The following is a 25,010-nucleotide window of genomic DNA, read 5'->3' as shown; positions in this document are numbered from 1 at the left end:
AAACTCATAAGCCAGTATAGGCTATTGTCACTCTAATGAGAATGCAAAGAAATAATTTGAAAGGTAGAGCAACCTAATACGATCCAAAACATGCAGGAGCACAATTAGGGAGAACCGATCTCCGATGGCTAATTTAATGCGGGACTATTTTGCAGAGCGACACAAACACACTGTCTATTCAATCTCGGGTCCTTTTCTTGAACAGTGTTTTGTGCAGCTCCTCAGTGTATGCTTTTCCCAATTTTTTTTGGGAAGCTTTCTATGGCTTCCGTAGTTCCGGACGCATAGTCGAGACCTTATGCCGCAGCACGCCGCTGTTTCACGTCTTCTATCTCTTCTCCTATTGGGAGTTTCTGACACATCTCAGCTGCTCCGTCGCCCGGCGTATGACATATGGCGTCGCAGACACTAGCGATGCACATAGTGTACCGTACTTATTCCTCGCTTCGACAGTGGATAGATATTCCTAAGGCGTAGCGGCGTGGGAAGCACAGCTCTCGGTCTTCACTTCAGTCAGAAAAAGGTGTTGGCCTGTCCACTGCGGAAAAGCACCACTACGATGATACTTTCGAGCTGCGTACTGGGCTTGGTAACTGTATGGCAGCTTCATCGTGTGGGGTGCGAAGAATGATGGTGTGCGCTGTTGAATTCTGAAGAATCAACAAATAATTGGCGGCTCTCGCAGGCGTACTAGACATGTCAGAAACTTGCAAACTCTATATTGCTCTTCTGCACGTAAATACAAGCGAATTGAAAATTCTCTGTGCAATGGACGGCAGATTTCCGCCCTGTTTCCGCGAAGGGGAGAGCCACCATTCCCACTAATCTTCTTCGCGGGTATTGATCATGTTTTGAGGCCACAACGAAAGGGATAGCAAGGATAGTAATGCCGCAGTCTTGCTCTCCCGCGTCTATACAGCCTAGACGCGGGAGCGCTAGAATTTCTTTTTATTTGGTTTATTCTTTGTAGAGATACAAATATGACCAAATGACAAACACAAGTGTGCAGCCCTGTGAAGAAAAACTAAGCGAGTGCCCCAAGGAATCTCAATACCGTCATTATGTAGGTATAGAATTCTCACAGCGGAGTAAATAAAGTACGTGTACATACGGTAATTATAGGTAAGAAATTACAATACTAAAATGCTATTGCTGGAATGCACTATGATGTTTCCATGGGCCTGTTCCTATAAATGCACTTCCAAGAGAGAAATTCTGCAATTGTTTCGTCGCTTTACATGCAGATATGGGTTCATGAGATTTATACTTCAGAACCAATGATGTAATGTGTATGCTATTTATGGATGGGCGCTGATTTGAACGTTTAATTGAAAGCTAAGCAACCTACAAAGAAAGCAAGGATACGGAACATACACAACCTTTGTAGAATATAATGCGACCTCAAATTAATGGTATCCCTTTCCTTATACATAACAGCTTTCTTGATTCAAAGCTCAGTGCTTGGCTGTATTCTGCTCGCAGATCATGGTTAAGGAGCATTACATGGGTGGTAACTTCCTAGCAAAGGAATATTCATAACTCCTAGTTAGCATCAAGAGTGACCTAGCATGATGTCCTGATATCGCAACCGACATACCAACGGTGAATTGTACAATGTTTTCCATCTTCCATGCAATCCATAAAATGCCTAATGTTTATTAGTCGCAGCAAATGCGACATTATTGCTTCTTTACGGACATAGAACATTCTTGCACAATATACGAAGGTATTCTGTAGGTGTACTAGGTTATGACCGCATAACTTGCGAACACTATCCCCTCTGGTATTTATGGTGAATAGAGGCTCCTCCATACAGATAAAAGGGGGCATTTATTTAGTAGTGATATGATTTGATTTGACCTTCGCAGGAGCGTGTACACTGACGATCGTTCACGGTAGGCCGTTGTCGCGAACTCATCCGTAACCTAGAACTCGAAGGCAATACTGTATGCACATAGTTGCTAGAGTAAAAATACTCGAACTGTCGAATAAGAAGTTTTAATCTGCAATATCTACACGTCTATTCAAATTGCCACGTTCATTATGTGCACTTTATGGTTCGAGAAGCGGTGGATCTGAAATCAATCTTTCTACAGTTGGTAAAAATCTCTGCAGGCTTTCGTGAAGAGATGATTTCAGCTCCTCCAGGTCCTCGTCGTTAAGCACGACTTCAGGTGAAACGCTCACAACGTTTACCGAGCCATCTCGTCCTGTGGGTGGTGCCGTGACTTTGACCGGTCCCATGAATTCCATGCCATAGGTAATAATCTGAAGCTGGTTATTTATCCTGAAAGGATAAAAATGTGTTTCTGGAGGCACAAGAGAGTAGGTACGTATAAGATATGCATATATCGAACGAAGATGGCAGCCAGACAATCGTTGCCTCTAACGGTGCAGTTCTGCGAATTAGTCTCTCAGAAAAAATCACTATTCTAGACCGTGTGAATTATTTCAACGTAGAGCTTGACACAGAGATTATAGTACGCTAAACAAAGCATATCTTAACAACATGGAAGAATGTCATTTTTTAGTAAGGATAATCTGCTGTTTTTTTTTACTTATTTTGCGAAGAATGAACAATTATGGAACCATACTCCTATTTGTAATGAGCTTAGGGCTTTTTAATAATTTTTCTACAAATATGTTGCCCACTCTACGTCTTAATAATTCACAAAGTCGTATTTTGCACAATACTGCGCCAGCATAAGACATCAACAGTCACAGCTTCACAGAAGGCCATATACGCTGGATACGAAGGTCTGATTCATGCACATTCAGGTAGGCGCCATGCTGCACGCCCACAACTGACATTTCTGGGACGCCATTGCTATTTTCTTTCTTACTGGTGGTCTGAAATAAAATTGTGTGCTTTAATGTTATGCAAGGCATGCGGCCGACTGCACTTCAAGTAAAAAGCCAGGGCATATACAAGAGATCATGTAAAGACGAAAAGCGAATACGTTGGCCACTTGTACATGGACATCTTTCAATTAAGTAAAAGTATATTGAAGAGTTTTAAGTGCCAAATCCACGATTTGATTATGATGCACGCCGTAGTGAGGGAATCCGGAAACTCGGACGAGCTGCAGTTCTTTAACGTTCAACTAAATATAAGTACGCGGGTGTTTTCGCACTTGAACCCCACCAAAATGCGGCCGCCGTAGCCAGGATTCGATCCCACGACCTCGTACTGAGCAGCGCAACACCACAGCCACTAAGCAGCCACGGCGCCTATGGATTCCTTTCTTAATGCTAAGAAACCGTGAAATACGTATACCCTGTTTTGTATATCGCAATTCTGTCCCATAAGAAGGTGTAAATACAGAAACACCAATTACTTGCAAGACGAATTACTGAATCTCAGTTATTAACGGAGATTCACTAATTATCATTGGAACTATATGTTTTAGGGCACACTTTCTATTTGCCGGATTGAGGATCAGCCATAAGGTAATCACCTAGCAGTAATTTATTTTGCTTACCACAACACTCAAGGAACCCGTCTTTATCTGTGGAGAAACCCAACACATGTTCCAGTTTGTTCACACTTCTCAGCTCAATCCCAAGCTTGGTTTAAAGTGTAAAACATGGTGAAATATACCGCGCAGTGAGAAATTGTCCCTCATTCTGTGGCAGGAAAATCAGCGACTTTCGGCCCTTGTAGATGCAGATGGCACGCAGAAGCCAGTGCATTGGATTAGCGTGGCGTCAGGCAGCATATATCAAAGCTTCGATGCGTCAAATTGGTTTTAATAATATTTCCTAACTCTTTATTGCATCATACATGCGTGAACTTCTCGCGGATAAACTTCCCGTTATGCTTGAGTGTCCTGCGTGCCATCCTTAAGTGCCACCGCCAGGAACGATGGCAACATCGGCGCCGAAAAATTCAACGGAACTCGCACCTTCTGTCGTGTCCTACTGCGATTCAATGATGGGATAGTAATAAAATGCTTTTCAAATAAGGGTCGGGGCATCATGCCTAAAAACTAATAGCCATAAATAATTATATATATCATGATTCAGTTCCGGAACTGTCATTATGTGGTGTAAAAGTGTAATTGCTCTGCAACAGCCATCAACCGAGTCACTATTTTGGGTATTCATGTGTACTAGATGTAGCCCTTGGAGGCATAACGAGCACCGCTCAGAGACATAGCTGGGGGATGCGGAACACCTTTTTGTGCCGGATGGCGTCCCGCAAGATGTTAACTTGAGAGCAGGCACCTGGCTAATAATCCCTCTTATGCTACCGTAGTCATGACAGGTAATAAGGGAGCGAATAACGCTGTCATTATTTTCCCCGTATGCAGCACCAAAACCTCCCAAAGTGGCTCTGCGGCTCATTTCAAACACCATAAATAAAGATAAAATGACCACGTACTCTGCAATGTCTAGGGACAACTCCACGGCAGGAATGTGTACGTCTAACTTTGCAGTTCTGGTGCGGGAACGTTCGCCGACCACAGCCACCACACTGACCAAGAGATCTTCAAATCCCAAATCCAGACGAACTGCCAGGCCGCATTCGCCGACAACAAGCGCGCAGTCACCGCTCCTGTAGACGCTTGATAAGCCCGTCAGGTTGCCTTCGTATACGGCGACGCGTCCAAAAGAAAAATCGAGCTCTCGGACATCTTGCGGGAGCGACACCGGGTCGAATCCTCTCGAAAGGGCTAAGGTGCGGAGACAGCCGTCGAAAACTCCACGTTCGCGCTCCATTTCTGCGCTGCGAGGCTCCCTTTGCCTCTCTGGCAGCGGCCTCCTTGGAGCAACGCCGTCATCGCTGCCGCCACCACGTGAACGGCCAGGGTGCTGGCCACGTATCAAGGCGAGGTAACTGGCGGCACTGCCGAGAGCCTTGGTCCAGGTGCGACTCAGCACCGATTCTGCGACATACCGTAATGAACAGCTGAGTGACGTGCAAGCCACTTCTGTTTCTTCGAAATATCTGGTAAATAAAAGAAGGCTGCCTGAACATCAATTATGCCAGTCGCTTATGAAAAGAATAACTCCTCTTAGTGTGAGCAGGCGCCCAAATTTTTTGCGTAAGCTGTTACTGTAGTTTACACATTGCTTCCGCCACATTTAGGAATCATATATGGACGTGGTAAGCTCCACAGTATGCTTTATATTGCAGTGAACCTACCGACGACACTGTGAGCGATACGATAAAGGCACCGCAGTTCCGGGGCAGCCTGCATTACATAAAGCAAAATTCGTTGATAATCTATCTCGTGTAACAGTAAGTGGGTGCCGGAGGGTCTGCTGCATCGTGTTTTAATTTTCTCGCGAGCAATCGCTGCTTCCTGACGTTCAATTAAGGGCAAACGGAAGTGTCTAAATACGCATGGAATAATATTTATTGGTGTTGTGCGGTTGCTAAAGGTGGTGTTTCAAATATTAACTGCGCTACAGACGCCTTCAGTGACTTCCGCGCAATATCGTTACTGAGAAACAAAAATGAAGAAAAAGTGGCTAAGTATATAGCAAGTCTTATACAACAGTTTAAACCACCGCGAAACATTTTCGAAGCGGTAGCATAACAAATTACGAGTTAGTAACTACTATGAGGTTTGCGCACAGATAGTACGTAACACATGAGGACGTAGAACTTATGAGGATCTTTGTCGATACTACGTTACCAATTACGAGTTTTGACCAAAAGTGATTATCAGTCTTTCTCACCTGGAGTAGAGGCTGCATAGAAGGCGACGCAATGTGAACCATGCAAACAAACAAAAAAAAAAGAACACGCGCAGCACTGCGCAAGATATCAGCGTCTAGCGTCTTTATTAGCGCTTTGAACGGTAATGCCGTAAATATTGTTTCACTTTCTCTAAAGGGTGCACATTTACTTAAAAGCAACTTTTCTACAGTCTGCTTTCTTTATGCCTGCGCAGAGTGAAATAAGGTAAGCGAAAAGACATACAAACGTAAATTATATTGTTACAATGACAACCTACCAATAAAATGGGAAGTAGAAAAGTGTCACTGACAGGAAGAAAAACTGAAAAAAAATTTCACCATCTTGATACGGTGCTATCTGCATTATTCTGCCTTCGATTTAAATTTCTTTGCAAGATTCCTTCTTCATGTGCGGTTACATTTTATGACATTCAGCCATACTGTACAAAAAGAAAGCTACATCAGTATCTGTTGCATTTCTTTAGCTATGTTGTCGCAATATCGCATTGGGCACCTTGTAGAGCTCATTATCGAGGAAAAATTATCCTTTAGTTTGAAAATACACACACACTTCAAAGAGATAAAATCATAGCAAGAAGCTGGCTGTCAACTCGCTATACAGAATGTTTAGCTTATGTGCAGTCGATGGAAGACTTTCCTCGTTGTGTTGTCTTTTTTCTGCTGCCAACCTTTACCAGCGATTGATTTTTGTATTATTGATTTTGACGGTCAATGAAATGTTCCTGGAGTGCTTTATTGGTTTTTAGTCTTGTAAGATACACGCTTTGACCTGTATAAATGATCGAAAATATTACTTTTTGGCACTCTTCGCTTTGACGACATCACATTCGCGTAATACACGCAATATACTTACGGGCACACAAGTAAAAGGATACGCCTCAGGCATTAGCAGCTTGGTAGCACGGTTCGAAGAAAAACAACAAAACTTCGCTGACAGGAGACTTGTTGTTGTGAGTACTAAGGCACGTAAATGTTAATACAATGTCATCATTTGAATGTTTAATCACTGAACATTTGAAAGAATCATCCTACCCTCGGCAAAGATGTCTTCATCCTCGTTGCTTGCAGTGTAGACCCTGATGGCTTTGAAGGCCTCAACAGCAAAGTTTCGTAGTTCCCGAGCAAGGAGCTGAGCAACTTTTGCTTCCACGTACGGTCGCAGATAGTCGATGACATAGTCGGAGATGAATCCGCTGAAGCTTGCATTGTTCAAAAGCAGGCGTATTCTGGACATCCGCATGCCGTAGACCTCAATACGAAGGTGATTCGGTGAAGGCCTGGAAAAGTAGAGCTGTACGCAGTTTTTGCGGTCTTTTTTTGTAATAATATGTAGTCTGTAGTAGTGAAAAATGTAACGTTACACTTTTTTTACTTATAAACACTAATGGGCGAAATTTGAATAAAAAGCACAATTCACTCACTAAAGTCAGATAAAAATATTTGGGGGATGAGAAATGGCAAAGCAGCCCTGTGATTATATACGTGAATACTTTTTGTTACGCAGACTTTCTCAAACAAAATGACGATGTTTTGATATCTGTGTGTCATGTTAGTCAACAGAGCTGGAAAAACGTGTAGATATTTTTATATATTATTACGATGCAATTGGGTACAACTTTTTTTCTTAGCATTGGCCCTTATGGAGCCGACTGAGATCGGGTAACATGGCTATAATAATGGGATTAGCATTATTATAGCCGTGTTATTTGGCCCATACGAGCCGACTCAGATCGAGTAACACGGCTATAATAATTCGATTAGCATTATTTGGAAATTTCAAGCAGATTTAAGGGGACTATCCAATGACACGGGCCACTTTCCTGCTCCATTTCCCTGCCAACTTGGGTCAATGGGTGTCCATGGCAAAGGGCAATGAGCTCCTGTGCTGAGGAAACCCTGTCAGAAGCCCACCATCGGACCAACTTGTGTCAGTCGGTGTGCACCCAGGGTATGTGCTCCTCTTCAGTAAACCTTTTTGACGCGTCTAAGGGATGTGTCACTGAGTATGTGCCGCTATTCAGTGAGCCTATTGAACGCCAGTTTCGGTATCTGAATATGTGCCGCTCATCAATGAATCTCTTTGACGCCAGCTTGGGTCTCTGGTGCTGGGCGGAATGAAACCCAAGTTCTTCATATTCAGACAATCTTGTCTGCGTATACATTCGCACGTGCGCCCCACACGGAGTTCGAGGTGGCTCCGCCAGATGGCGCAGCGTGTCCCGAGAAAAACGCGAGAGAGATTGCCGAAGAATGATACACGAAGCGTCTCTGCAGCGGCCCTACAGTGTGTCGCGACATTGTTTCAATTCTAATCGTACTATTTTCGGCATTGATCATAAGTTAGGTTCTTTCGGGAAGTTTTTATTGGGATACACATACCACGTGCCAAATTTAATTTTAGGTAACCTTATGATTGTGGTGCAAACGCATATTGTTGCCGACCTGTGCACGTATGATTCAAAATCTATTTTAGCCAACTTTTTTGTACTTGGTTTTAGCTAAGGTTGAATTAGCCTTAAATGAAGTTTGAGCACCAGAAGGATACTACGGGTATAAAAATCTGGCAGGGCTCTTTATTACAGATAACATGAACAGGTATATATATATATATATATATATATATATATATATATATATATATATATATATATAAACGAGAAGAAAGGGGGTTAGCCGAGGGGCACGAGGGTCTCAAATCCGGCAACATTGTGTGGGTTTATTGACCAGTTGCCCCCACCCAAAAAGATCATGTTCTCGTGACGCCTGCGGCAAAAAGGACCTTCCACGTCCGCCGCTAAGATCTGTGAGTGGTGGCGCTGGCTAACACTCCAAGGGTTGTACTAGGGCACATAAATACCCAAGAAAGTGGATGGGGAAATGGCGCTGCTGTAGCTGAATTGGTAGAGCATCGCACGCGAAATGCGAAGGTTGTGGGTTCGGTTCCCACCTGCGGCAAGTTGTTTCTTCATCCACTTTAATTTGCATTAGTTTATCGTTTCTTTATTTCATTTATTAAGCACAAGTAATTTACTCTATGTTGCCTTGCTGTCAATGTTTGTTGGCTTCTTATGTATGAATATGTATGTATATATATATATATATATATATATATATATATATATAAATTCGAAGAAATCTCTGCATGGGCAGCAAACACAGGGGAATGTGACGAATGGCAATATTAAGATGGAAAATTAAGCGGGACTGCCTGAACATCTCGAAACCATGCGACAGGAAATAAAGCACCAAGTGGCAAAAGGCAATTGCAGATGCGCAGGGCTAATTTTCGTAACTGCGGCAACAGTGGATGAGAAGTTTTGTCAGCAATCCACAAACTTGTTCATGTAATTACCACATACATTGAAGCGTCAGTAAAAAAACAAAAGACCGTGCAGACAGTAGAGCTGAACTTTCCTTCAGAGAAAGTATTAGAATACGCTTGCCTGTGGTGCCACCTTGAGAGTCTGCGCAGATGCATCGGTGCTCCGGTGCATGCAAGAAATGCCCCCAAGCGAGACAGCATCTGTTTTTACGGCCTTACTGCTCGCAAAATTGGTAAAACGCTAGCATGTAGTATCTGTCATTCGATCACACAAAGATAGGGTATTTTTAGGTGAAGGCTGCACCTTTTCTGTCATCGCAAGTATCATACTACATTTTCATTACGTTCTGTCGTCTTCGTTTGTCATGCTCTGTCAACCGGTAATGCAGTATATATAATCTGTATATTTGGTCATATTAGGCCTCTCAAATCAAGCATTAATTTTTACGAATACACAAATATGGACGAAACTACTCATGTGTAATTAACTTTTTGTATCCCGTTTATGTGTAGATTGAGCATAGTAAGAGCAACTCACTCTTCGGCGCTGAGTGACGTGCGAAACGTCGTCACATGTCCCGCTACTCCGAAACTATGTTGCAGAAAGGACGAGTTGAAGCCTACGACGTAAGTAACTTCCACGGGTCCACCTTCAATGTGCAAACTAAGCCTAGATCCATCGTTATCAGCACTGACATAGCTGTGGCCACTCCTCCTGACAGTATTCAGTCCCCGAAGTAGGCCGTTGGAGAAGCCTATGCTAAAACCATATTCGTCTGGAGCACTATTCATGAAGTCTGGAAGCGAGACTTCGCGAAATCGGTTTGAAAGCAGCAGTTTTCTGAGGCCCTTGTCTATGAAAGAATCTTGTGGCGGGCAGGATCCTGAAAGAAAAAAATATATATGAAGGCCTGAAAGAAATGAGCCGTTAAAAGCAGCAATAATGCTTCAGTGCATAGAAATAGACAAGCACGTATGCTTGAGCACCTGGTGGTGCCAGATTTCCGTTTTTCGTATATTCTTTAAAAATTGTCATTCCTGGCATATATATATATATATATATATATATATACATATATATTGTGGGCGTTCGAGACAACGCAATACAGGAATTGCTAAGCTCCAATAATCATGCGCATTTCCCAGAACTGCAATAAACAGAGATGTAGAACAATCCCAAAGAAACGGGTTGTCTTGAAGTAGGATCACCTAGCTGACGAAATACTATATGTATCATTACTAATTAACCAGAAACATTTGGCATATGTGCCCCTGTGACACAAGTAATCCCAACAATTAGGGTTGATTATCACATCTTCTGAGAACCTAAGAATTCCAAACGCCATTTTCTGAAACACACTGTATAACAACAGCTCTTCTTAAGAAGTAGCATATTCCTTTTTTTAGTGGTCACTATCCATAGGAAGCGGTAACAACGCTAAAAACGGCAGGGAGCACTTGTTATTCAATATTTACTATACAAACGTATTCATTTCATTCAGTGATTTCAGAAAGAGAAATTGCAGCCTATAAAACCATACACTGATATGTGCATACCGCTCTGAAAGCTGAATCGCTCATATGCTGCTCGATAAAAGGGAGAAATATAAACATTAACCTCTGGACGTAGTAGTTTGAATCAACGAAACTATCTAATTGCTAGATTGTTGCCAAGCTACAATATGTACGAGCCCTTCCCATATGTATGCCAATTTTAAAAACAAGATTTCAACATACAGAGGAGCTGCATAACCAAGTTCTTACACCCTTCGGAACTACCATGTAGGCTCTGCTTCCTGTCACATAGTCTGACTCGAACACTTCAGGGATTCTAACAGTGTTATAGCTTGATTCTGTCTGGCTGTTTATAGCTCCCGCGTAGGCTTCGTTGCAGCACCAATGCCTCAGCTTTCAGCGTATTATGCAGCCCTCACATCGCTGGTTGATCTCTAACATACGTCTGGTATAACGAGACGTGAAAAAATATATCTTAGTACTGGTCAAAACAAACTCAGCACAAATGTTATTGTCTATTCAAATGAGGCATAGGCAAAACAACTCTTATTCTGCAATGATTGATTATTACCGTTCGACGGAAATTAAGGGCTCTGGCACACTTCGTTGCAATTGCTTTTGATTTCGGTAACGCCGTTGCGCACCAGCCTTCGCTGTCATACGAAGCCGGCTGCACAACTACTCAGAACCACTTCACTGTAAAATAAAAACTCTACTTTGTATGTGAGGTGGTAATCAATTTATTGAAAGTGCGTGGCAATTATGCAGCTCCGTAATACCTTTACCGATGCGCTGGTGCATGAGAAAGAAGACGCGTCTCTCTTATTTCGTTTGTCAAAAAGCCTTGCCTGCAGCAAAGTTATTGAACCTGTAGATGCACACCATCCGTGTTAATGAACAAATGTTATATGTTACAGCTATGCTCTCTATGGGTAGGATCTCGGGGTTTTTCGTGGCCTAACTCTAAAGAAAACTATCATCAATGCATCCTACCCCCAAATGCAATGGCTTATACCACCGTAAGGCAGAGGCTGCAAGCGCTCAGTAAAAAGAAGTGAAGAGTACATACATTCTTCGTACACAACATAAAGAACAGCACACGTTTCATAAAAAACAAGCTCAGAACAAGCATCCGAACCTATATTTGATGATAAGGCGTTCCTGAGCGTACGTGCAATGCGAAGCACGTAGCGCTCACCGCATAGGCTGCTCGGAAGAGATTACTGTTGCGCAAGCTACCTTGGCGACGGCAGCTTGGCTGTAGAATGCGAAACAGGGAGTGATGTTACGACCCTTTCGCACGCAGAAGAACACGCCTAGCAAGTGGTTTGTGTTGCGAAAGTGCTATGAGAAGGTTACGAGTAGTAATGAATTTATATTCTCTCTGGTCCACTCCTTGTAGATGCATCAAGTAGCAGCTCAAGCCAACTCGCAAGCTGCCAAAGCGTCTCAGGCTAATAATTAGGTAAAGTGTATGTGAATGTCTTCACGTGAATAATTTCAACCTGCGTCGCAATGGGTAATCGTTTTAGTTGTCCTTTACAGCTTCGCTGTGTAACCGCCTTCACAACGTGGATTGCAGACCGCTTCTAATTATTTCTTAATATTCTTATTGATTTATTTGTTATTTGATTTATATATGCATTTCTTCATTTTTATTTACTTATTTATATCTTTATTAATGACAAATATGCTCTCCACTGGAGCCATTGGAATATTAGCGGTCTTCAGATGCGTTAGCTGGAAAGATAATGATTCTTGGAAACTGAACAGTCAAGCATGGGAAGAACAAGACAGCTGTAGATACCCGCTCGACCACGTTTGCCGCCTTATTCTCGGCAATCCTTAACTTACTGTCTTATTCATTTTATTACAAAGAAGTCTGACCTAATGCATAAAGTTATCTCCGGAAAGCTTCGTATAACTGTCTTCACGTACGCACCACGAAATGAAGTTTCGGCATGACGCCTCGCGGGGGACTCTTTTGCAGTATTATATGTCGTCGAGGACGTTAAATTAGGATATAGATGTCAGCGTACGCGTTAGATGTTAGAGTCATGCGAAAGGAGTGCGGTAGGCCGACTGAAGCCTCTGTTATATTAGGGCAAGAATTTGCTTTCATAGTTTGCTGCCGTAAGTATGGTTTAATACATCTGGCTAATACGCCGTCACATTTGAGTGCGGGAAAAGCGGCTGCTAACTAATGGACACACTGCGCGAACACGCATACATCTTGAAGAATAAACTGGGACGTCGGCTTAGTACGCGCTGGAAAGCCTGCGCCGGTGACCCCATGTTCCACGGCTGTAGGCAAATCACAAGAAGCATGCACCAGTTGACGCTTCGGACTACAGGCAAGCCAGCTTATGCTATAACGCTATATGAAAGAGAGGGACCAATTTAGCCCCCAAGATATCCATGTAATACTGGAAACAAGTAATGACGTCACGATAAAAATTGATGCGTGTCACTTACCGCTGCTTGCTACTGGCGAATGAAGGCAACAGGAAAATAGCACAATAATCATCATTTTGGTCATATTTATCTGTTACAATCGAGGATTGTGAGTGTTCACAGTCCGCTCGTGGGGCCACGTGAACTACGCGCTCTGAGGAAGATGAAGAAAATGTCGAGAGAATCGCGGTAACTTATCTCGTCCTAGCGTCGCTGCGATAGCGTGGATGACGCAGATGCTCTCGTATTTCCATGTTTTTCCAGACTACGTTCGGGCGGTGTAGCGTGACCTACTTGCGACTTTCGAAGCTTATGATAGTTCATAGAAGCTAGGAATATTCTGCAAAAATAAAAGCAGGAGAATTTTTTGCGGTGTCCCTGTAGTGTTTAGACCGCGTATATGTGTGCACTCCTAAGGCCTCACGAGAAGCATATCGGTAAGTATACGTAGTTGTTTCGCAGACTCTGCAATCAGGCGCAGTTGCAGATAAAGTGGTAAACTTGACTGCGCCAGGATTTTTTCTACGGCAAAGCGACAATTACCGTTGACAGAAATTGTAGCCAAACAATAAGGAGATCACATGTCACCCAGGCATACGTGTTTTTCTTAAACGATGCACAGAGTTCAGGTACTTCCGTATAGATAACAGCCCTTGTGTCTAACGTGGTTGCTTGAGTAATTCAATTCATTCACGGAAGTGCTATAAGCCCGCGTGCTACTTATAGATGCCTGCTCAGCCACATCTTCATTAGAAGAGTCAGAGCAAAAACATTCATAAAATTAGATACCCTATGTCTTTTTCAAAATGTCATTGCTGTGTACCTACTATGTTATATATCACATTCCGTGTTCTAGAGTATGAGAATCATCTGTTGAGGAATACGCTTGTTGACATCTTTCTTTCTTTCTTTCTTTAAATACGCAGGAGTAGTATTTCTTTAGGAAAATACTTGAAAGCTAAAAATTGCTTTAAAAAATGAAGAACTGCTGCAAACATTGTTGCATTTTTTACTTGATAACTATGATTACATTATTAAAGTGAATTACCAGTACTTATTCTAATCTCGCTTAGCACACAGGGACAGAATGAAGAATCTATCATTTGTTATGTCAAGCGTGCTCTTTTTTCCCCATAACGGTGATGAGCTTACGATAGCAAAATGTTTTTCTGAAATTTTTAAAATGCATCAATCTCCCGAAATTACAGTGTGTGTAACACTGTTATTCATATCTACCAAACATAGTTCTTCGGAAAATTGTATTTGTAGAATATTACCTCTGAATAATAATATCCGTTCTCTCAGACTATTCTCAAGTGTTGCACTGCTTATTCCACGTTGTATTTGTTTTTATTTATGAATACTCTGAAACTCGCAAACTTCATTTAAGGCTACTCTAAGCAAATATTGATTTTAAAGATCATCTGCGCTTTCTACTGCCTCTTATTGGAGTTTCGAAGCAAGTCAGCGCTTTATGAAGGGCTGTTTTTCTTCGCAACAAGAAGGTTATTCAAAAAAAGAAGCCACAACAACAAAGGTTTGAGCATAGCCTATCTTTCGTGAATTCTCAGAGGAGCGTAGAAACGTGAGAACACAGCAGATGGAAAACCCCGAGGTTTGCTTTCGAGGAGGAAGTAGGTTGCGCTTCCTTAGTATATACTGCTCTCGGAAGATGTCATTGGGAGAGCTTTAATTGAAATAAAATATACGGCGTTTTGAACAAAAGACGCCTAATCTGATTGCGACAACAAATTGTGGTGTGTGGCGTAACAAAACGGGATTAAGGTGATAAATACAAATATCAAATTTCATACTGACAAAAAAAAAATCTGCCGTTAGAACCGAAAAGAAACGACGCCGCTTCTGGACTTCGTAACTAGCACTGCATGCTGTTATAATGTACAGTCTATTCCGGTGCACACAAACGCGTCCCGATTAAGTATGTTTTGCACATAGTCTAGTGCATTGATTCCAAATGCTAACACATTGGAATTACGGGCTGGATCTTCCTCTGCCCAGATTAGGTCATCAGCAGCTACTGTACGGAAGTTCACTTCATGCTGTTGTAAGGTTGGATTCCGCGGCGCGTCTCATCTGCCTTGGTATAAAATTAAATGATTAATTCGCGCTAGTTTGCTTACAGTCGCAACTATCTGTATAGAGGCTGTCAATGACTCAGCGTTATTCCCTGCCGTCTACACCATGTACTATGCCTCTCCTTTCATGCACGATCCCAGTTGTGCACGCACCTTCGAGTCAGTGTGGGGCGGACCCCACGAACAGCTGGTATTCCAGATTAGAGAACTAATCCATACCTTGACTGGGAATCGCCGCGGAAGGCGACGAGGGTGCTGTTGTAGTTTTTAAGTATAACAAACTTCGATATGCAGCTGTAGCCTCAGCTGATCTTTATAGTGCTGTAGCGACCCTATGTCACGTCGGTGTCCCCGCTGTGGGGGTCCTTGCACCTTGCTCCCGAAATCCAGTTTACCTCGCCGTTGGGGTCATTGCACCCTGCTTTTTCTTGGAAGGGAAGCGGCTGCCTGATTTGGGCGCCACCACTGCCACTCGGCAAACAAGCTTTCACTTTTGAATAAATTAAGCCACTGTACGCCCCGTTCTGAAGCTGTCAAAACGTGTATTGTTTGCCTCCGTCAAACCGAGCTCCTGGCAACGCCTTTGGGTTGTGAGTATACGACATACGCACTTTTATTATTTAGAAGGCTCAGCGCTGAAGCACTTGATGCGGCGTGGCCGCCAGACCAAAAGCAAAATCCTTGCCTTTCTTCTCTTTCGCCGCTGCTTTCATTAGCTTGGGAGCGAAGCTCTATATGGCTAGCCCATTCGTCGGTCCGTCTGTCGTCTGTACACCCAAAACTCCTCCAGCGCAACCCCAAGCACATGCGCAAAAAAAAAAAAGAAGAAGAGGCGCGCGATTGGCTGCGCCAGTAGTGTCTGCCCATGTTTGGGTCCTGCAGGCGTGCAATGCGGGATAGCGTTAAGCCTACAGTACATACATACATACATACATACATACATACATACATACATACATACATACATACATACATACATACATACATACATACATACATACATATGTAGGTAGCCCCCCCCCCCGAAAAATCCCTGAACTGCCCTGATATTGCTAATTGCCTTAAAGGGTAACATATTATTACATCCACACTCTGCTGTAGGTTAGACAATTTGATATCTCCATATTTTTATTACTAATAATAATGCGTGAGCATAACTAGCGTTTTTCACGCACCTTCCAGGGGCCACGTATGTGTGCCTGTACGTAACTACTTGTGCGCTCTAATGCGTAACCTTTCTTAGAATACTTCATGCAGTTTCCGGGGGATATGTGTTTATCTCTGTATACATGTTTCTATGTGTGTATTTAACCGCTTTCACACGTACTTGGGTCACTGGGTAGTCTGTGGTCGAAGGGTAGTCTGTGCTCGAAGGGTAGCCCACCCTACTGCTATGCTGAGGTAACAGGGTTCGAAATCAACTATCCAATTAACTTGGGCCACTGAGCGCATGCATATATGCCTTTCCTCAACGAACGTCTTTCACCCGACATGGGTTACTGTAGATGTTGGAATGGGTAGGTACGAAAGAAACGCTTTTACGCCCACTTGGACTACTGAGTCTGTGCCACTCGGTCTGTGGAGGTCTTCAACGAACCTCTTTGATGCCGACTTAAGTAACTAGGTGTGCGCCACTAGGAATGCGGCTTAAATATCTCCGTTGCTAAGCGGAAACGAACCCACGTAACAAGGGTTCCTCAAAGACAGCAACCCAACGCATTACTAGGCTACAACGCAAAGACGCTGGGCTTGTGCCGCTTTTCACAGAACGTATTTCACGCCAACGCTTTAGCGAGCTGCGCCATGAATGCACTCGGTATCCGCCGCTCTTCAATGAACCCCCTCGCCATATTGTATCTATGGGTATGTGCCACTGCGTGTTTGGCAAGCGAGGACAGATCTCAGCGTTCGCTGGCACAGGTGCGCCTCGCTTCTTATGTGGGAGGTGACACGTGGACTTCTCTGCACTGCAAACAGATTCCACAACGTGTCCAGAAAGAAGCCTGAGAGAAGAGCCCTGTTGTCGCATAATGTATTTCCCAGCGTTTCCACGCACCGGAGCGTCAGGCATATCGGAGTGCACACATAGGATTTGCCGCGGCTAGGCTAGATAACGGCGAGCGTTTCTCAGGCTAGCGCGAAAGGGAAGTACCTCTGCACTACTTGTCTCATACATACTTCGTTTCGACGGTGACAATACGTTGTATCACTATATTAATTCAATGCTAATCCATTAGCTTCGACAGTCATCGTGAGTTGGGTTCTGGAGCAACTTTTATCTCTGTATGTTTGTGTCGAGTAATTTTCGCTAGCGTTTGTAATATCGATGAGTGAATAATTGATTAATTGCTTAATTGTAACCTGCAAAACAACTCATTTTCATGCTTGTCCACCTTTCATTTAATCGACTTAATCGATTAGACCAATTCGCATGATCGTTTTCGGGTATATGACAGGAGCGGCGCAAAATTTCGAAAACGTAATGTAATGACGGCGCACAATCAGTGACTGTGTGGCTGTTGTAGAGCGACTGTCGTGTTTTTCCGAGTCCTGAGTGATGCCGAGCCGAGCGCTTCACCTCGCTTCCCGCACCATGCCGCCCGAAGCCTGAAGCTTGAAATGCCCTCGCCAATGAAGGCATACTATCATAACCTATTCTTTGGTCCTCGTACCGCTCCCAGTCCACTAACTAGGTGGCACAGCCTGCGCGCCGGCTGGCGGCATGTATTTGTTACAGCGACGGAGCTCGTATCCATTCCAGCAAATCTATAGCGTCCGAGCATCTATTCTCGCATGCTGGTTGTGTGGCCATTCAAAGATATCGGTTCCACCCATTCATCGCATCCAATTGGCGTTTCTTTGCATTGTAGAGAAGTGCACGTGATTTAAAATCCTAAAGCAGCAATTTATTGCATATTTCTATTGGACCATCTTTCAATTTGGCCATTTTTCTTAATTCTTATTTAACCTTATCGCGCAGAGATTCACTAGTGCAATGTATCTTACTTAAAAGGAAGCTGAAACACTTTTCGAAAAAATATGAGTTCCCTGCGGCATTGCACAGTTTTTAGTCCATTGAACACGAATATGTAGTTTAAAAACGGGAATCGCGCATTGGAAATATTAGCCGGTACGTATGTTTTTTTTTTTTCATGTAGCTGCACGTTGCAATGACAGGAGAAAAAAAAACGCGCTAAAGTGTCACTGGCAACTGGCTGCAAGAAGAATGCCAAAGCTTAACTTCTTATTAGATTGTAAACAAGGGTGCAATTCCGCGATGTCAAGCACCTTGCCGCTGCTTGTCTAAAGTTCGGTGGTTTTTTGCGTGTTGATACGCGATCGCGAACATAAGTGTCGCGTTTCGTAGCGCGCACATACAGTGCTGCGAAGTACAGTCATGGAAGTTGCTTCCATGATTCCATCTCGATCTGTATACACATCCAGATCGAGATGACCAGGGGGATTATATGTGAAATATTCAGACTATGGTTTGACGACTTTGCGATTGTGGCTCGATCAAGACTCGATATGCGTGCTGCATGCTAGTGTTTACATACAGATATTAGGCAGTTTTAGCACCGCTGTGTGGTAAACACGGTAACTTTACGGTAACTGCAACAGTACGTCGAATATTGCTACGCAAGCCTAGCAAAGCTAACAACAACGCGCTTCCGCATTGGTCGTAAAGCTATCCGGCTACGCTAAAGCTGTGCTACCAGACGTTCATGGCTGCAAATGTTCGCATTTCTCGAGTGCATCAGTGTGGGCACCGGAACACCGGAATTGGAATACCGATTGCCCGCATCGTTGTCAAGCTCCGATGATCATCACTGCCGCGGAAATAGTCCGAGCACAGCACAGCTGATTTCGTTGGCACGAAATTCTCTCTCCTCACCACATGGAGCCACTGCGCTGCAAGCTTCTTGTCCTTCGGGAATATGTGAAACTCCACATCGTCTCGCCCGCCTGTGTTCGCACAGCTGAATGCTGCACAGAACGAGGGCATGTTGGGCGCCCTTGGCTGTAGGCACTCACGCAGCGCAGAAAGGAAGCACAGTTCACGAACATCGCAAAAGAAAGCAAATGTCAGCGGCGGCAGGTCTCTCGTAGCGTCGTTTAGTAAAGCGCAGGATGGAAAAAACCACGCCAGCACGCCGGTCCGCCGGCACGCTCCCCGGGTATGGCGTCACTTTCGCCGGTCCTCTCCTCCGGCTGAATCCTCACGCGGCACTCCGGGAAGCGACGTGGGCGTGTCCGCGGGGGGGCATTTAGAAAGCAATTTCCGCCCCTTATAATAACAAAACGAAGAAAGAAATTTCAGAACCGAAAATTAATAGGTCTATACTTCCCATCCCCAGCAATTCATGGAAATTGAAAACCGTTTCAGCTTCCCTTTAAGCCTGCAGTAAGTGCCATTTTATAACAAACTGGTGCGTCACGAAAGAAACGGAGTTTATTTAATAGGCTTCAAGGAGAGTCTAAGACGGGGCAGAACATCCTTCTTCTCTTTCTCGTTCTCTCAGACCACACATCTTCCACACGTACACACGTGTGGTCCATACAATCTACCATACGCACGAACTGTTTTTGCGGGCACTGGCACGCAGCCTGCAAAGGCGTTCCGAACTAGTGTTACGCAGTGTCACCGTACAATCCTACGTCACACAGTGTACAGTCACAATTAGTCAGAAAGGCCCGTGTAGTTTAAGTACCGCAGTAGCGCCTTCATAGCGGATCGCGCCGATGTTAGCGTAGGTCAGTGTCCAAGGATGCCGTTTTCTGTCATCGGGCGCTTGTCCAGTTTGCCTAGGGTGGCCGAGAGTACTGCTCTTTGTGGGTTGAAACGAGGGCACTCACAAAGAAAGTGCGCAAAATATCGCAGGAGCATAGCATTGGCCAAAGGGCTTGAGTTTGAACTAACATAAACCATCAGGCATGAAGAAGGCCGTCTTCTCGTGGTCCATTTAATAAACTGAAATCGCCTGGTAGGGAAACGAAGATCATTGGCCGAGAAGTATATAGCTCTGTGCAAGCAGCCCAAGGTGGCATCAATGGGTGCTAGTGGGTAGACGTGTTTTCGCGTGATCTTGATAAAGTGGTGATAATCGACGCAAAAGTGCCAGATACCATCTACCATACGATGACAGATACTATACGATGACAGGCGAAGCCCAAGGGCTGGCTGACGGTTTGATAATCCCTTTGCGGAGCATTTTGTCCACTTGTAATTGGATGACTCTACGTTCAGCACGCGATAGACGATGGGACGCCGACGAATAGGATTCGTATCTCCAGTGTTTATACAAGGGGTGAGCAACATGTGTTTGGCCTAAAGGCCTGTCGGCGAAATCAAAGATGTCAATGTACGATTGGAGCAGGGGACTCATTTCAATCATTTTGGCGAAGTCATCCGTTAAGTAACCGCAGCTATGAGCTGCAACTGGCGCGCGCTAATAAACCACTGTCGGCATTCAAACTTTCAATGTCAAATTCGGAAGTACTAGAAACGCTGGCCAAGAACACGCCTGCCGGAAGCAATTCAGGGCACAGGCTGAAATTCAGAAAGGGAGGAACAACGTCGTTATTAGTAATGGTAACCAGCGTGAGATGCGGTCAAGAATGGTGGAATGGGCTGTGGTATCAACGGCCTTTTTGAGGTCGAGACCGAGTATAGCTTTAGTATTACGTGTTCTACCTTCTAGTATATGGTACTTAAATTGTAGCATGACGTCTTGGTTCGACAGGTAGGCCCGGGAGCCAATGACCGTGTGAGGATACGCTGCAGAGTGAGAAATTTCATTTATTGGTTTTTATATCTCCATAAAGCGGCTGCACATACGCCGCAGCAGCATCAGTAGCTTAGCGATGTATTCGCTTTGCAAGACTTTGGATCTTCGGGCACAGCTGTACAAAAGGCTTCATATGAAGGTACAGATGACCCACAATTTTCTACGAACGTGTTGTTGCAATCCATAGGAACAGTAGAATTGATGAGTTCTGAAGTGACAAAGAGGTGGCATTTGTTGCGTCCTGGAAAAGTGACATGCGTAAATTAATTAAGATATGTACAAAATACGTCACCATGCTTTCCCTGGCTCAACAGTCTGTTTTGCAATATTATTTGACCACTGTAACTACAAGTTGTGAAAAAATTTTCGCGAACTGTGTTGGCATTCCTAACATTGCTCTCGCAAATTGAATATTGCTTAACTTTTCTCTTGGTAAAGATTGACACATGATTGTAGGAGTATAAAAAAGAGGTAGCGATGATTGGGCTATCACGCATTGTTTTTCCCTTCACTATACTGTTATATTTGCTAATAAGCTACATTGATTCTCGAAGGGGAACATATGACAACTGGATGCTGGCTATGTGGAATGCTGAGAGGTTGACTGAAGAAAATGAAAATACATAATTAGGTGGTTAGTTACCCCGGCTGTCGCGCCGCATCGCAGCGGCCAGGAAAAAAGAGAGAGGCGGGCACAGATTGTGCGATCACTCTCGTAACACATGCATTAAGTTGTATTTGGACGCTGCCATTGCTAGTTATTATGATTTGGTTCATTAATGTCGCCGAAGGCATTTTTACTGTGAGCAAGCTGTGCCAGAGGGTCCCGTTCCAAATTCATACTCGCGCTGATCTTGGCTTTAACCGTAGTGTTCGTTTCGTTCACAGTTCATCGTAAGGCGGCCGTATCCATCGACGGTCATACCTTGAGTTGGCAGCATCTATACGTTCCTATAAAACTTGTCTCTCTCGCTTTCTCTTCAACTACCACGACCTCGACGAAATGTTTTCGGAGTGAAATACGACCTTTGTGGCACCCATGGGGCTACCAGTACTACTGATAAAGGAGAATGGCAGGAGAATGGCGGGGCATTTTTGTTCTCAGTTAGGCAAAAAGAGGCACTTACATTGTGCCCTCAGTCTCCACACTGGCTATATGTAGTTCTTAGGCACCGAAGTAATAATTCCATTAAGAATATTGCGAGAATCAGCAAATTATTAGTTATGTCACATTTTACGCCTCTTTATGGCCAATGTGCTGGTACGAAACTTAAAAAAAAAACTAAAAAAAATTCTCTGCAACAAACATGTTAACAAAATGTTATTTATTATTAGGTTTCTGAGTGAAACCGAAATATTTTCTATCGGTTTTCAATTCAAGGGGAAAGTCGGCAGTCCGAAATAACCATTGTCTGGAAATGTCAGCATTAGTGCGTATATCAGGCGGGAATAGCGCGAGCGATAGCCGGTCGCGCACTGCACTAATCTAAGCCTACCCCTCGGTGCAATAGTAGATCGGCATCGTAGCAAAAACCAGGGTTTGTGCGCTGAAGAGCTCATCGTTTTGTTTTGTAAGGGTAGAGAACATTGTTACCCTAGAATTGTCATGTTTTTGTGCTCATTTAGGTTGGTTTTATCGGAACAGCGGTTTGGTATTTCGGCGAGTGCCTTGACTCGAAGCACTGAGCAGGACCTCAGAATTCATGTTTCACTCACTGAGAAAAATAAACACTATGTTTTATCACTACTTTGCTCCGGCAAGTCTGGCACGCCAACCAAAACCGTTATGAACCGTTACGGATAATTTCGTTTTTGTTCCGGAGCAGAACCGGAACGGCACATTTTTCAGTGGAACGTGACAAACCAGAACAAAAAACATTTCGTTCGGACACCCTGTTATGGCAAACAAATGTTGATATAGAATTAAGAATCACATGCTGTGCTAGGCAACAAATCACCGTAAATCGGTGCTTCTCTGTCGCTGCAATACGTTTGCTGCCTCTTAATGCATGATGTACTTATGAATGATGTACTTATGTACTAGAGTCGCTGATGCAGGAACCATAGCATGTGACATAAGTGACCACTGCCCAATCTTCATGATTTTCCTCCCCCCCAAAGTTCACAAGAATAGTCGAAGGGACGCAATCACAGTCCAGTATATATCAGACGATGCTTTACTTTTATTTAAGCATGACATCAGTGCTCAGGAATGGTCTTTTATATTGGGAATAAAAAACGTGAATGATGCATATTCTAAGTTCATTGAAATTTTTCAGCGAATATACGCGATACATTTTCCTTTCACAAGTTTCAAACCATCAAAAAGAATAAGAAAACCTTGGGTCACTCCTGCCCACAGGAAAGCTATCAATAAGAAAAGTCGGTTATTTCACACCTTCTTACGTACAAGAGTACCGTCTGATTTGAAAGATTTCAAAACTTTCAGAAATAAACTGAACGCCGAGCTACGGTCGGCAAAATTACGATATTATCAGCGGTTGTTTTCTGATATAAAGAAACAGCCGCTTGGAAAGTGCTAAACAGGGTGCTCGGTCACGAAAGTAAAACGGAAATGCCCTCAAAGTTAACGCACAATAACCGTGAAATAGTCGGTCAGGCGCTTGTTGATCATTTCAACCAAGCATTTCTAGACCACGCCCTTCCAGATAGTAACCTACAGGTTATCAGACCGTCAAGCAATTGCCCTGCTGAAAGCTTTGCTCTGCATGATATAAGTGAAGCTGAAGTTTGTCGAACATTTCTAGATCTAAAGAACAGCAAGGCTTTAGATATAGACAACCTACAAATAAAGCCCATAAAATATGTTATCGAATACATTACACCTGCGCTCGCTCACATATTCAATCTCGCTATCCAATCAGGTCAAATTCCTGACGCACTGAAACGATCCAAGGTAACAGTCATTTACAAGGGAGGCAATAAAAAAGACAAAAAATTACAGGCCAATATCTGTGATACCGATTTTTTCCAAAGGCTTAGAAAAAATATTGTTTTCTCGACTGACTAACTTCTTTGACAAAATAAATCTTCTTTCCGACGCGCAGTTTGGTTTCAGAAAAGGACGCTCTACCGAAACAGCTTTATTAACTCTTAAAGAAAGTGTGCTACAAAACATTGAAAATAAACACATAACTCTCGGTCTTTTCGTAGATTACAGTAGGGCATTCGATTCACTTAACCATAACATACTTCTATTAAAACTCTCGGAGTACGGGGTTCGCGGTAAGCAGCTCGAACTATTCTGTTCGTACTTAGCCAACAGGACTCAGTCTGTGTACATTGGCAATTACCATTCATCTCCCCTCGATATAAAATGTGGTGTACCTCAAGGCAGTATTTTAGGTCCTCTTTTGTTTAACGTATACATAAACGATATTGTCCGTATTGACACAAGCTCAAAATTTATCATATATGCCGATGATAGCACTATCCTACTCTCCGGAACTGATGAAGCCGATCTAGCGTCAAGATGTAATCAGGTCCTTGAGAAGCTCTTATTCTGGTCAAATTCTAACTGCCTCAAGATTAACCCAGCTAAAACCAAAGTACTTTTCTTCCGTGCAAAAAATAAAGTAATCAATTTAGAACAGGATATATACTGCGACGGGCACAGGATCGAAATCGTCAGTGAATATAAAATTCTCGGAGTAACATTTAGTTCTAATCTCACATGGGATTCGCATGTTGACAACTTATGCAAAAAACTTTCAATGACCACAGGAGCTCTATCGCGTTGCCGTGCAATTCTCCCAGTGGAAGCCAAAAAACAAATTTATTCTGCATTGTTCGCTTCTCATATTAATTACTGTAGTCTCGTATGGTTGACCACTACACAAAGGAATATTACGAGGATTTGTTTATTACAAAAGAAAGTTGTTCGCAATATCGCAAATATCGATTATTTAGCTTCCACAGAATATTATTTTAGGTTGTACAACATTATGAAAATACAACATATGTATGAATTTCGTGTTTTGCGTTCATTCTATGTGTCTTCACCCACTTTTAAAAACTTTATTAGTACAATAGCACTACTTCAGCAAAATACCAATGATCGTACACGTTCTCTTGATTTTTGGATAATTCCGCGTTTCCGCACTT

General features: G+C 43.3%; 1 protein-coding gene across 2 annotated transcripts; it reads right to left on the bottom strand.

Moving 5' to 3' along the window:
* Window positions 1-1,982: 1,982 nt before the first annotated feature.
* On the bottom strand, window positions 1,983-9,910 carry LOC126527441 (uncharacterized). 2 transcript variants are annotated; one of them, XM_072286278.1, is made up of 4 exons: window positions 9,570-9,910; window positions 6,742-6,986; window positions 4,385-4,889; window positions 1,983-2,287 (listed from the first exon to the last, which is right to left on the bottom strand). In XM_072286278.1, the coding sequence occupies exons 1-4, from the start codon at window positions 9,821-9,823 to the stop codon at window positions 2,053-2,055; spliced, it is 1,239 nt and encodes a 412-aa protein (XP_072142379.1). In that variant the 5' UTR covers window positions 9,824-9,910; the 3' UTR covers window positions 1,983-2,052. The 2 variants fall into 2 exon arrangements, with proteins under 2 accessions (XP_072142379.1, XP_072142380.1); XM_072286279.1 differs by having other exon boundaries at window positions 6,742-7,000; window positions 9,570-9,648.
* Window positions 9,911-25,010: the final 15,100 nt, after the last annotated feature.

This window comes from Dermacentor andersoni, chromosome 2, assembly GCF_023375885.2.
Source record: "Dermacentor andersoni chromosome 2, qqDerAnde1_hic_scaffold, whole genome shotgun sequence".
Taxonomy (NCBI): domain Eukaryota; kingdom Metazoa; phylum Arthropoda; class Arachnida; order Ixodida; family Ixodidae; genus Dermacentor; species Dermacentor andersoni.
Note: the sequence above shows the minus strand (reverse complement) of the source record. Positions and strands in the feature narration are given on the sequence as shown.

Excerpts from the sequence above, each read along its gene's own strand:
- LOC126527441 (XM_072286278.1), bottom strand. The coding sequence starts at position 9,823 with ATGAATAGTGCTCCAGACGAATATGGTTTTAGCATAGGCTTCTCCAAC. Across the intron at positions 4,890-6,741 it reads TGAAGACATCTTTGCCGAGG|AATCGGTGCTGAGTCGCACC; the intron begins GTAGGATGATTC and ends GGTATGTCGCAG. Across the intron at positions 2,288-4,384 it reads TTGTCCCTAGACATTGCAGA|GATAAATAACCAGCTTCAGA; the intron begins GTACGTGGTCAT and ends TTATCCTTTCAG.